This window comes from Chiloscyllium plagiosum, unplaced genomic scaffold (assembly GCF_037043375.1).
Source record: "Chiloscyllium plagiosum isolate Xiang-an unplaced genomic scaffold, Cpla_swu_hap1 HiC_scaffold_4, whole genome shotgun sequence".
NCBI classification, from domain to species: Eukaryota; Metazoa; Chordata; class Chondrichthyes; order Orectolobiformes; family Hemiscylliidae; genus Chiloscyllium; species Chiloscyllium plagiosum.
In genome coordinates, this window is record NW_028270142.1 from 8,184,237 (window position 1) to 8,197,636 (window position 13,400).

Consider the following 13,400-nt stretch of genomic DNA (forward strand, 5'->3'; position numbering starts at 1 on the left):
CAGGAAAATAACTGGATGAGCATTATAATAATGCCACTAAGCACTTTTGAAGTTGCAATGTTCAAAGTTTCAAAGTAATGAAAAATACTTGGGTGGAATTGTTACACTATGCATTTCACATCACTCAAATGCCAAACATTGACCATTGCCAACAAGTAATAGTGTACCCATCTATCCTTGAAATGTAATGGCATGAAAATCCATTTAATGATATGGATCCTCAAAGCTGCCTAATTCATCAACCCCTAATTTTAAAAAAAATAATTTTTTTAGCCGTCAAACTTGCTTTCTTGGAACTCCAACCCCCTTCAACTTCATTATGGGTCTAACTACACCAAATGGTTGGAGATGACAACTCACCACAACATTCTTATGGGAAACTAGGGATCGACAATAAATGCTGGCCGAGCCAGTGATGACTATATAAATAAAAGGAAGCCAATTAATGTTTGACGATTTCCCTTCCTATTTACATTTCCAATTCTCATAAGGCACTTCAATATTCTAGATTCTCTCTAGCACCTCCAGTAAAGGACAAGAATTAAATCAAAAACGCAAACTTAGGAACGCGCAAGCAATCAACATTCACCACCCTATTAAGTAAAACTCCAAAGGAGAAGAAAGGAATAGCGGTGGCAATGTAATTAATTTGATTTATGGAGTTAAATGCTTAAACAGAAATACCCACATGAATATTTCCATAAGAGATGTACAGCATAATTATTAAAATCAAGAGAATAACTATATTAGGGAGTTTTGACAAGGTTTGTAGCTCAGGTTGAGGTTTTGGATGTAGATTTGCTCACTGAGCTGAAAGGTTCATTTCCAGACGTTTCGTTACCTTACTAGGTAACATCTTCAGTGGACCTCATGCGAAGACTGACTTCTAAAAAATGAAACCAGAAAGATCCAACACACCACACTTCTACTGATTACCCAAAATTCACAAACCAGGAGCCCCCCTCAGACCCACAGTCTCGCTACCTGGAACACCAACTTACAGATTGGCAAAGGAGCTACAACAAACACTAAAACACTTAATAGAAGGCTCACGCCACTCCATCACTCCACCCAAGAATTCCTGAAGACCAAAAACACTAAGATAGAAGAGGATGAAATAATGGTCTCCTTTGATGTAACAGCCCTGTTTACTTCAATCAACATTAACCTGGCCAAGGAAACACTGACTACACTATTAGAAGACCCAAAGACACATACACCAAACACAGCTAACTTCCTCAACAAGGAGAAAATCAGCAAGCTAGTGGACGTATGCCTTACCACCCACTTCACCTTCAACAACAAATCTTACAGACAAACCAATGGAACACCCTTGGGATCTCTGATATCAGGGTTTATAGCAGAGGCAGTAATGCAGAGACTTGAGCAAACAGCTCAGCCAACCATCCAACCCAAACTTTGGGTTCGCTACGTGGATGACACCTTTGTCATCACTAAACGAAACAAATTAGAGGAAACCTTCAAGACCATCAATTATATCCTTACTGGCATAAAATTTACTAAAGAGGAGGAAAACAACAAACTGCCATTCCTAGATGTCACAGTAGAACGAACAGCCAATGGGGAACTTCAAACAACACATACGGACCAAATGTTGAACTACAGAAGCGATCATCCCAACACCCACAAACGAAGCTGCATCAGAGCATTATTTCAACGAACCAACCCACCCTGCAGCACAGAGGAACTATGCAGAGCAGAGGATAATCACCTACACAGTGTATTCAAAAACAATGGGTACCCAATGAATACAGTCCACTGATTTCTCAGCAACAAACCCAAACAAGTAGACAAAACACATCCAGAAACCCTAGCCACTTTCCACTACATCAAAAACATCTCTGAAATGACTGCCAGACTACTCTGACCCCATGGCATTATGGTAGCCCACAAACCCACCAACACACTAAAACAGCAGCTAATGAACTTGAAAGACCCTATAGAGACAATGAGCAAAACTAACATCATTTAAAAAATACCGTGTAAGGACTGTAACAAACACTACATTGAACAAACAGGCAGAAAACTAGCCACCAAAAAGACATGACCCTCTCTCACTAGCATCCTCACATACGGATGAGGAAGGACACCACTTCGACTGGGACAATACATCCATCCTGTGACAAGCCAAACAAAGACACGCACGAGAATTCCTAGAAGCATGGCATTCCAACCGGATATCTATCAACAAACACCTCGAGTTAGACCCCATCTACCACCCCCTGAGAAAAGGAGCAGGAAGTTACTTCACCACAGGAAATAACATCACCAGAGGAAATGACATCACCAACCCAAAGAAATTCAAACATATAAATAGAAAGCAGGAATTTTCAGCATTGCTTTGCATGAGGTCCACTGAAGATGTTACCTAGTAAGGTAATGAAACATCTGGAAATGAACCTTTCAGCTCAGTGAGAAACTTACATTCAGAATAACTATATTCTTCAAAATTTAGATAGCATTAAACTTTCTAATGTTACAATAGGTTAAAATTTGATGCACCCCAAAATGCTTTTTAAAAGCCGTCACATTTTCTTATTTATATGAGCTTACCTGTGAGCTGTGAAGATCTGTTGTCAGCATTATGATAGAATATGCCAAAACATATGCTGTATCTGCGCTGGCAAAAAGCGTTTGCCTGGGGAGAAAAAAAGCACCAAGAAAATGTATCGTACCAAAACTTTATGATTTGATGAGCAGTCTTACTCAACACAACCAATTTATATGCATGATAAAACACCTGCTTACCCTTGGTTACACTCCAGATATCTGGCTGCAAATTTTTCCATTAATCGATCAATTTTCTGAGCTTCTCCTGGAAGACGGAAACCCTCCAGAAACATACGGAGAGCTGAGACAAAATCCTTTGATGAAAAGTCCAACTGGTCCACATAGGCATACATAACCTCCTTATTAAACTTGTCATTATCTCCTACATATTCACCCACTTGAGTCTAAAAAACACACGAAAAGCTAAATTAATATTCTGTAGAGAAGTCCACATCAGTAAATCACTGTTGTGATTTTCACCAGTATATTTATCATGAGAAGTTCATTTTTTCTTCATATTTCTCTAAAGCTTTCTCTACTTTATCTCTGAACACATATTCGCCACTAAGTTTTCTCCTAAATCACTTCATGCTTTTCTGAAGTCATCTCATCCATAATACCTGTTACCTCGATGCCATTCCCATTAAACTACTGGTCATCCAACATCTTATCCTAGTGATCCCCATTTGCAGATATTGCTGATGACTCTCTATTCTTCAAATCTACTTCATCATCCCTCAACTCAAAAACAATCCTCAATCCTAACATTCCTGCAAACCACTGTCCAGTCTCAAACTTCTCCTCCCTAAGATTCTTAGAATGTGTTATCACCTGTCAAATCTGTTCTCATCGATCCTGAAACTCCAGTTTTGGACCCCTCCAATCAGGTTTCCACTCTGCCACAGGACTGAAACAGCACTTAATAGTCTCAGAAATAACTTCATCCTTCTTGACCCATTTGACCACATTATCCTTCTCAAAAAATGTCAATAAATGGGTGGAACAGCTCTTTCTTAGTTCTTTCTTATCCATTTAATAGAGAGAATCGCTAGCAAGCAACTCTTCTGTTCCCACATTGTTACCACTGATGTGTAATAAGGATTTATACTTGGCCTCCTCCTCTATCATTTGAAGGCTGACCTTGACAAAATCTTTCAAAAGATAATACAGTCCAAATCTCCCCAGTCCTTCCTCACAGTCCCACTGTCCCAGAAATCAGGCGGGTGAACCTCTGGTGCACTCCAGCTATAGAAAATCATATCCTTTGTTAGGTAAGGGAGCCAAAGCTGCACACAATACACCAACTGCAGTCTCACAATGGTTCTACTCAACAACTAAACAAAGACATCTTCATAAATACACTCAAAACCTCTTGTTATAAAGACCGACATATCATTTGCAGTTGAATGTGTAATTAGGAATGCATGTTGTGCCTGACAAGATGTGGTTATTTCTCTCGCACTTTCTGATTTGTTTAAGACTGTCTCTCCCTCTTAACACAACTTATAGAAATACAAATCATGCTAACTTTTAACAACATACAAAAAAGTACATTTCTTGGGCATCAACACATTCCAATCTCTCACTGTTTAAGAAATACTCTGTGCCTGTGATTTCTCTACCAAAGTAGACAATCTCACATACTCCATCTGCCATATTCTTATAGTATTCACTCAGCCTCTTTAAATTTCAAATCCCACATTGCATAACCCTCATGAAAAACATTCCCAACTTAGCTTTGTGTTGTCTTCAACCTTGCAAATATTATATTTGATCCCCACATCCAAACCATTCACAAGGCTGTGAACAGCTGGGTCACAAGCACTGATCTTTGTGGTACCCCATCCATTACAGCCTGCCAAACTGCAAATGACCCATTTATTCCAGATGCTTTCTGTCTGCGAACCAATTCTCAAATAACGACAGTATATTACTGCTTATCCCATAAGCTCTAATTTTGTCTATTACCCTATGAAGGCCATGATCAAATGCCTTCTGAAAGTCAAAATACACAAGATCTACTCTACTAGTAGCATCCTTCAAAAACCTCCACAGGCTTGTCAAACACTACTTTTCCTTCATAACTCTATGTTGAATGCCCAATCAGATGATAGGCCTAAGGACCTCCTTTTCCCCTGTAACAATTCAGATTGCCTGCCTGCCTATAATAGACTCACATTTGTCTTTACCAATCTTTCCCTTTGTACATACCTAAAAAAGCTTTTCAATGCTCCTTGCTAAACATTACTTCCTCTTTATCAGTTAGTCATTGCTCTTTGCTAACCCTAAATGCTGTTAACTTGCCCTTCATACCTTCTCAGTTTCCTTTATTTGGATCTAAGTCCCTGCTTCAGATTGAATTACATAATTTTAAAACAATATAAAATTGTATTGCACTATAGTTCCTGCCATGATTCCAGGCAAACTGGACAATACTGGACAAGTCAGATTCCAGAGTGAAATCTGGCTTGACAGACCATATGTTTAATTTTGCAACTTGTTTACTGTTGTAGTCAGTCACTGAACAAGTGCGCAAGAGCCTATCAACATTCTTTTTAACAGAGTCACAGTTGATAATTTTATTACAAAATGAAAAGAAACAAACTATTTTACACAATACAAGAATGATGGTCTTACTGCAAATATCAGAAATAATGATTCAATCGTTTTACCTTCAACAACATACTAAGTTAAAAATCACACAATACCAGGTTATAGTCCAATAGGTTTATTTATAAACACTAGCTTTTGGAGCGCTGCCCCTTTGTCACCTGATAGCTTGTATATTATTGATTTCACTCCTCCAAATCAATAACATACAAAACATTCAAACTTCAATATAGGGTTAACCGGTTTCTACTTTAAAATTCCTTGTTCAGTCAGTGAAGTATAATTATATATCACTAAAACAAAACCAAGAGCTACGGATGTTGAATATTGGAAACAAAAACAGCAAGTGTTGAAGAAACTCAGCAGGTCTGGCAACATCCAAGGTAAGTGAAACAAGGTGAATGTCTCTGGACATGAACTGTTCACTTTTTCTTTTCACAGATGCTGCCAGCCCTGTTGAGTTTCTCCAGCACTTTGTTTTTGTTGAAGACTAATGGGTTCCCTCTTAACAAAATACATTACAGAAAGACAAAGTAAACTTAAAGCATTTGGAAAAGCAAGGACTCATTATGGCTTTATGCATGGGAAATCATGTCTCATTAACTTAATTGAGTTTTTTGAAGAGGTGACAAAGAAGATTGATGAAGGGAGACTGGTAGACGTTGTTGGTTTGGACTTTAGCAAAGCGTTCAACAAGATACCACATGGTAGACTTGTAAGTAAGGTTAGATCACATAGGATCGAGAGAGCAAGCCTATTGGATACAAAATTGGTTTGAAGATAGGAGACAGGTGGTAGTAAGAGGGTGCTTTTCGGACTGGAGGCCTATGACCAGCAGTGCACCATAAGGATCAGTACTGGGTCCACTGCTTTGCGTCATTTGTATAAATGATTTGGACGTGAATATAGGAGGAATGGTTAGTAAATTCACAGATGTCACCAAAACAGTGGCCAGTGGAGATTATCTCAGTACAATGCAACCTTGATCATGTAGGCCAATGGTCCGAGGAGTAGAAGATGGAGTTTAATTTAGATAAATGAGGTGTTGCATGTTGTTATGGCTAACCAGGATAAGACTTTTATACTTAATAGTAGGGCCCTGAGGAGTTTTGCCAAACAAAATGACCTAAGGGTACACATGCATAGTTCCTTGAAAGTGGATTTGCAGGCAGAAACGGATGGGAAGGCAATGTTAGGCACAGTTGCCTTCATTGGTCAGTGCATTGAACATAGAAGTTGGGATGTCATACTGCAGCTGCACAGGACATTGGTGAAGCTACATTTAGAATATTGCATACAAATCTGGTCCCCTTTTATCAGAAGGATGTTAAACTGGAGAGGGTGCAGAAAAGATTTACAAGGATGTTGCTGCGACTGGAGGGTATGAGTTACATGGAGAGACTGAACAGGCTGGAGCCTTTTTCCCCTGGAGTGTTGGAGACTGAGGGGTGACTTAAGAGGTTTATAAAATCATGAGGGACATGGGTAGAGTGAATAGCCAAAGTCTTTTTCTTAGGGGCGGTGGAGTCGAAAACTAGAGGACACAGGTTAAAGGTGAGAAGGGAAAGATTTAAAAAGGAGGGGTAATTTTCTCACGCAGAAGGTAGTGCATGTATGGAATGAGATTCTAGATGAAGTGGTGAAAGCAGGTACAATTACAACATTTAAAAGGCTTCTAGATCCGTATATGAATAGGGAGGGTTTAGAGGGACATGGGGCCAAATGGAACTAGATTAGGTTGGAATGTCTGGTAAGTGTGGACGAGTTGGACCGAAGGGTCTGTTTCTGTGTTGTATGACATTATGACTCTATACATAGTCCTATCCACTTTAGAAGTCAAGTTTACAAATAATAAAAAGGATCATCAATAGTCATCAGATCACTCTTCCCTAGTGACTTCAGCATCACTTCAGTTCCAGAAGTCAAAGTTTCAATGGGTGACACTTCCTTCCCATGTTCGTCTCAGCTACATAAAATGCTTACGATTATCCCTCCGCCCATTCCAGAGGATGGGCATTCCATCCCAGTTGAGCTGTCAGACATTCCTTAAGCTTACCTATGCACTGTTAAGTATAATCTGAAGACCAGAAAATAAAATTACTCACCCTTAGTCATCAATCAATTCCTCCTCTTGTGCTGATAAGACAGATACTTCAAAGTCATGTAATACTTTTTTATATGATCTAGCTACTTTGACAGCCTTCTTAAAAGTAGTGAAGAAACTAATTAGAGACTCTTACAGTAGATACACACAGATCAATAACTTCCAAATTTGCTGTGATGTTACTTGTTGCAATGGTGCAGCTACACTGAATCTTTAGACTATGACTGGCACAATTTTGCACAAGATTAGAGTGGTGCTGGAAAAGCACAGCAGATCAGGCAGCATCCAAGAAGCAGGAAAATCAATGTTTCGGGAAAAACCCTTCATTAGGAATGAAGGCAGGGAGCCTCCAGAGTGGAGAGATAAAGGGGAGGGAGGTGAGGCAGGGGAGAAGGTAGCAAAGAGTACAATGGGTGGATGGGGGTAGGGATGAAGGTGATAGGTCAGAGAGGAGGGTGGAACGGATAGGTGGGAAGGAAGACGGGCAGGTAGGACAGGTCATGAGGATGGTGCTGAGCTGGAAGGTTGGAACTGGGGTAAGGTGGGGGGGGGGGGGGGGACGGGAGAGAGAAGGAAAATGGGGAAACTGGTGAAATCCACAGTGGTGAAGGCTCCCTGCCTTCATTCCTGATGAAGGGCTTTTGCCCAAAACGTCGATTTTCCTGCTCCTCGGATGCTGCCTGACCTGCTGTGTTTTTCCAGCACCACTCTAATCTAGACTCTGACTTCCAGCATCTGCAGTACTCACTTTTGCCTACAATTTTGTACAAGCTGGATTCTTGCTCACCATAAAACAAACTTGTAACCACTATCATGCTTTTAGGTTTGAATCTACAGGCCTTTGTCAGCCTAGTGTGATTGGGAAAAAAATCATCTGGTGGTCTAATGGGAAGAGGCATTTGTCTTAAACAACATGTGGTTGATGACACAATTGCAATACTGAACAAGTTACATTGGCATAATAAACAAAGACTGAGGAGACCTAGCTGGAAGTTTTGTTTCTTTCAAGACGCAGAGCTGTTGTGTCAATCCCCACCCTAGTCGTGATGACAGTCTTCAGCATTAACCGTTTCAGAACTATTACCTTTCACAACATTATAGTTTTGCTTTAGACTTACCCTTCATCATAACTACTAAAAAAGTGCAGAAGTTTTGACAGATGAGCAAAACCTCACCAACCAATTATTTATCTGTTGCTCAGTGATGTCACATCTGGATTTTTTCAAGTTATGGATCAGACAATCGTGGATAGCTCTCTCTACATGGTAAGGTGCTTCTGAAATTTCACTATTCTCATTAGCTACTCATCTGGAAACTTTTTTTTTGCTACTTTATCATTTGTTTTTATGTTGTTTAGACCGAATCTGTGTTGCAGCACAGAATTTACTTACTCATCAAATTCCTTAGTTCACATACTGCATCTTCCTACACAGTGATGAGCAGCTGTCTTCAGGTCTGCTTAATTTGCAAACTTAGTGCAATCACATGTAATTATACTGGCTCATGTTCTACAATGAATCAGCGGTGCTAGCTTAAAAAATATTGATTAAACTACTCACTGAATGAACTAACTGCAGCTGCTTCAGCTAGGGCACTTTGCAAGTACCAGCACTACTCTAATCGAAACTCTCGTTTCCAGCATCTGCAGTCCTCACTTCTGCCACTTTGAAAGTGCCCTCAATTTGAACTGTGAACCTTAACTACGTTGTGGGTTCAGAGCTGTATTCCATTACTAGCTGCACCTGCATCAACGCTGCAACACAGTGACCTACTTAACAAAATAGAAAATCACCCAGCCTCCAAGAAACATTTAAAATCTAATCCAAGCAATTATTGCCCTATCAGCCTACTCTCACTGATGCCAGTGACAATGCTATTTATTGAGGCACTTACAGACAAATATGATGCTTGTCAATGCTCAGTTTTGCCAGGATGATAGCTTCAGGTCCAATTACAAGCTAGATCCAACCATGGAGAAAAGAGGTGAGGTGAATGAGAGTGACCTCTTTAACATTAAGGCAGGTCCTTGCATTACATTACCACAGACAGTAAAAAGGTTTCCCCCAGTTCTCATTGACTTTGATTTTAGGGAGCACTGGAAGATCACAACCAACATACTTACTATTACTACAGCTACTTATAAGACCCTAAGGATGCAAACCATCAGGTCCAGGAAATCTGTGAGCCTTCAGTTCCAACAGTTTTCTCCAGTGATCATAATTGTTTTGAATTCCTGCCTTCTTTTCACCTCTATTTGCATTGTTCAGGAGATGCTTTTAATATTCATTTTTTACAGGATGGTGCATTCTACTTACAAAACCTTGCAGAAAATACAGAGGCATGGGATTGAGGGTTATTTGTGGTTGATGGGAAACGTTCATCCTGGAGTTCGGTAATTAGTGGTGTGCCGCAAGGGTCTGATTTGGGGCCACTGCTGTTTGTCATTTTTAATAATTGACCTGGATGAGGGCGTGGAAGGATGGGTTAGTAAATTTGCGGATGACACGAAAATCGGTGGAGTTGTGGAAAGTGCTGAAGGATGTTGCAGGTTACAGAGGGATATAGATGAGCTGCAGAGCTGGGCTGAGAGGTGGCAAATGGAGTTTAATGTAGAAAGGTGTGAGGTGATTCACTTTGGAAGGAGTAACAGGAATGCAAAGTACTGGGCTAATGGTAAGATTCTTGGTAGTGTGGATGAGCAGAGAGACCTCGGTGTCCATGTGCATAGATCCCTGAAAGTTGCCACCCAGGTTGATAGGGTTGTCAAGAGGCATACAGCATATTAGCTTTTATTGGTAGAGGTTTTGAGTTGGAGCTATGAGGTCATAGAACATAGAACAATACAGCACAGAACAGGCCCTTCGGCCCACGATGTTGTGCAGAACATTTGTCCTAGCTTAAGCACCTATCCATGTACCTATCCAATTGCCGCTTAAAGGTCACCAATGATTCTGACTCTGCCACTCCCACAGGCAGCGCATTCCATGCCCCCACCACTCTCTGGGTAAAGAACCTACCCCGACATCGCCCCTATACCTTCCACCCTTCACCTTACATTTATGTCCCCTTGTAACACTCTGTTGTACCAGGGAAAAAGTCTTTAACTGTCTACTCTATCTATTCCCCTGATCATCTTATAAACCTCTATCAAGTCACCCCTCATCCTTCGCCATTCCAATGAGAAAAGGCCTAGCACTCTCAACCTATCCTTGTATGACCTATTCTCCATTCCAGGCAACATCCTGGTAAATCTTCTCTGCACCCTCTCCAAAGCTTCTACATCTTTCCTAAAGCGAGGCGACAGAACTGCACGCAGTACTCCAAATGTGGCCTTACCAAGGTCCTGTACAGCTGCAACATCACCTCACGACTCTTGAATTCAATCCCTCTGCTAATGAACGCTAATACACCATAGGCCTTCTTACAAGCGCTATCCACCTGAGTGGCAACTTTCAAAGAGCTATGAACATAGACCCCAAGATCCCTCTGCTCCTCCACCTTACTAAGAACCCTACCGTTAACCCTGTATTCTGCATTCTTATTTGTCCTTCCAAAATGGACAACCTCACACTTGACAGGGTTGAACTCCATCTGCCACTCCTCAGCCCAGCTCTGCATCATATCTAAGTCCCTTTGCAGCTGACAACAGCCCTCCACACTATGCACAACTCCACCAATCTTCGTATCATCTGCAAATTTACTGACCCACCCTTCGACTCCCTCTTCCAAGTCATTAATAAAAATTACAAACAGCAGAGGACCCAGAACTGATCCCTGCAGAACTCCACTTGTAACTGGGCTCCAGGCTGAATATTTACCATCTACCACCACTCTCTGACTTCGACCGGTTAGCCAGTTCTCTATCCAACTGGCCAAATTTCCCACTATCCCATGCCTCCTGACTTTCTGCATAAGCCTACCATGGGGAACCTTATCAAATGCCTTACTAAAATCCATGTACACTACATCCACTGCTCTACCCTCATCCACATGCTTGGTCACCTCAAAGAATTCAATAAGACTTGTAAGGCAAGACCTACCCCTCACAAATCCGTGCTGGCTGTCCCTAATCAAGCAGTGTCTTTCCAGATACTCATAAATCCTATCCCTCAGTACCCTTTCCATTACTTTGCCTACCACCGAAGTAAGACTAACTGGCCTGTAATTCCCGGGGTTATCCCTATTCCCTTTTTTGAACAGGGGCACAACATTCACCACTCTCCAATCCCCTGGTACCACCCCCGTTGACAGTGAAGACGAAAAGATCATTGCCAACGGCTCTGCAATTTCCTCTCCTGTTCACACATAATCCCAGGATATATCCCATCAGGCCCGGGGGACTTGTCTATCCTCAAGTTTTTCAAAATGCCCAACACATCTTCCTTCCTAACAAGTATCTCCTCTAGCTTACCAGTCCGTTTCATACTCTCCTCTTCAACAATAAGATCCCTCTCATTTGTAAATACTGAAGAAAAGTACTCATTCAAGACCTCTCCTATCTCTTTCGACTCAATACACAGTCTCCCACTACTGTCCTTGATCGGACCTACCCTCGTTCTCGTCATTCTCATGTTTCTCACATATGCATAAAAGGCCTTGGGGTTATCCTTGATCCTACCCGCCAAAGATTTTTCATGCCTTCTCTTAGCTCTCCTAATCCCTTTCTTCAGCTCCCTCCTGGCTATCCTGTATCCCTCCAATGCTCTGTCTGAACCTTGTTTCCTCAACCTTATGGAAGCCTCCTTCTTCCTCTTTACTAGACATTCAACCTCCCGCGTCAACCAAGGTTCCCTCACACAACCATCTCTTTCCTGCCTGACAGGTACATACATATCAACGACACGTCTTATCTGTTCTTTGAAAAAGTTCCACATTTCCACGACATCCTTCCCTGACAGCCTATGCTCCCAACTTATGCTCCTCAGATCCTGTCTTGCAGCATCGTATTTACACTTACCTCAATTGTAAAACCTACCCTATTGCACGCACCTATCTCTCTCCATAACCAAGGTGAAAGTCACAGAATTGTGGTCACCATCGCCAAAATGCTCACCCACTAACAAGCCCATCACTTGTCCCGGTTCGTTACCAAGTACCAAATCCAATATGGCCTCCCCTCCGGTCGAACAATCTACATACTGAGTTAGAAAAGTTTCCTGGACACTCTTCACAAACACCGCCCTGTCCGATCTACTTGATCTAAAGAGCTTCCAATCAATATTTGGGAAGTTGAAATCGCCCATGACTACTACCCTGTGGCTTCTGCACCTTTCCAAAATCTGTTTCTCCACATCTCTGCTGCTATTGGGGAGCCGAGAGTAAACACCCAACAAGGTGTCTGCTCCTTTCCTATTTCTGACTTCAGCCCATACTACCTCCAAAGGCAGATCCCCCTCGAACTGCCTTTCTGCAGCCATTATACCATTTCTAATTAGCAACGCCACACCCCCTCCTTTTTTACCACCCTCCCTAATTTTACTGAAACATCTGTAACCAGGAACCTCCAACAACCATTCCTGTCCCTCTTCTATCCACGTTTCCGTGATGGCCGCAACATCGTAGTCCCAAGTACCGATCCACGTCTTAAGTTCACCCACCTTATTTCTGATACTCCTTGCGTTAAAGTATACACACTTGAACCCATCTCTGTGTCCACAAGTATTCCCTGTCAGTGCTATCTTCTCCACAGCCTCCCTACATTCTTGGACATTCTGAACAACAGCTAACCTACTTGCTGGACTACAAGTCTGGATCCCATCCCCCTGCCAAATTAGTTTAAACCCCACCCCCCCGAAGATTGCTAGCAAACCTACCTCCCAGGATATTGGTGCCCTTCTGGTTCAGATGCAACCCGTCCTGCTTGTACAGGTCCCACCTTCCCCAGAATGCAGTCTAATTGTCCAAATACCTGAAGCCCTCCCTCCTACACCATCCTTGCAGCCACGTGTTCAACTGCACTCTCTCCCTATTCCTTGCCTCACTGTCACGTGGCACCGGCAACAACCCAGAGATGATGACTCTGTCCATCCTAGCTTTTAGCTTCCAGCCTAACTCCCTGAGCTCCTGAATGACCTCCTCACCCCTCTTCCTATCTATGTCGTTGGTGCCAATGTGC

At 41.9% G+C, this 13,400-nt stretch overlaps 1 protein-coding gene across 2 annotated transcripts in view; it reads right to left on the reverse strand.

Moving 5' to 3' along the window:
- Nucleotides 1–13,400, reverse strand: part of arfgef1 (ARF guanine nucleotide exchange factor 1) — a 210,894-nt gene that overhangs the window by 66,879 nt on the left and 130,615 nt on the right. For both annotated transcript variants that reach the window (XM_043689241.2, XM_043689239.2), the window contains 2 exons: nt 2,770–2,975; nt 2,575–2,659 (listed from right to left, as the gene is read on the reverse strand). In XM_043689241.2, the coding sequence (XP_043545176.2) occupies nt 2,575–2,659; nt 2,770–2,975 (291 nt within the window). The remainder of the gene's footprint in view (nt 1–2,574; nt 2,660–2,769; nt 2,976–13,400) is intronic.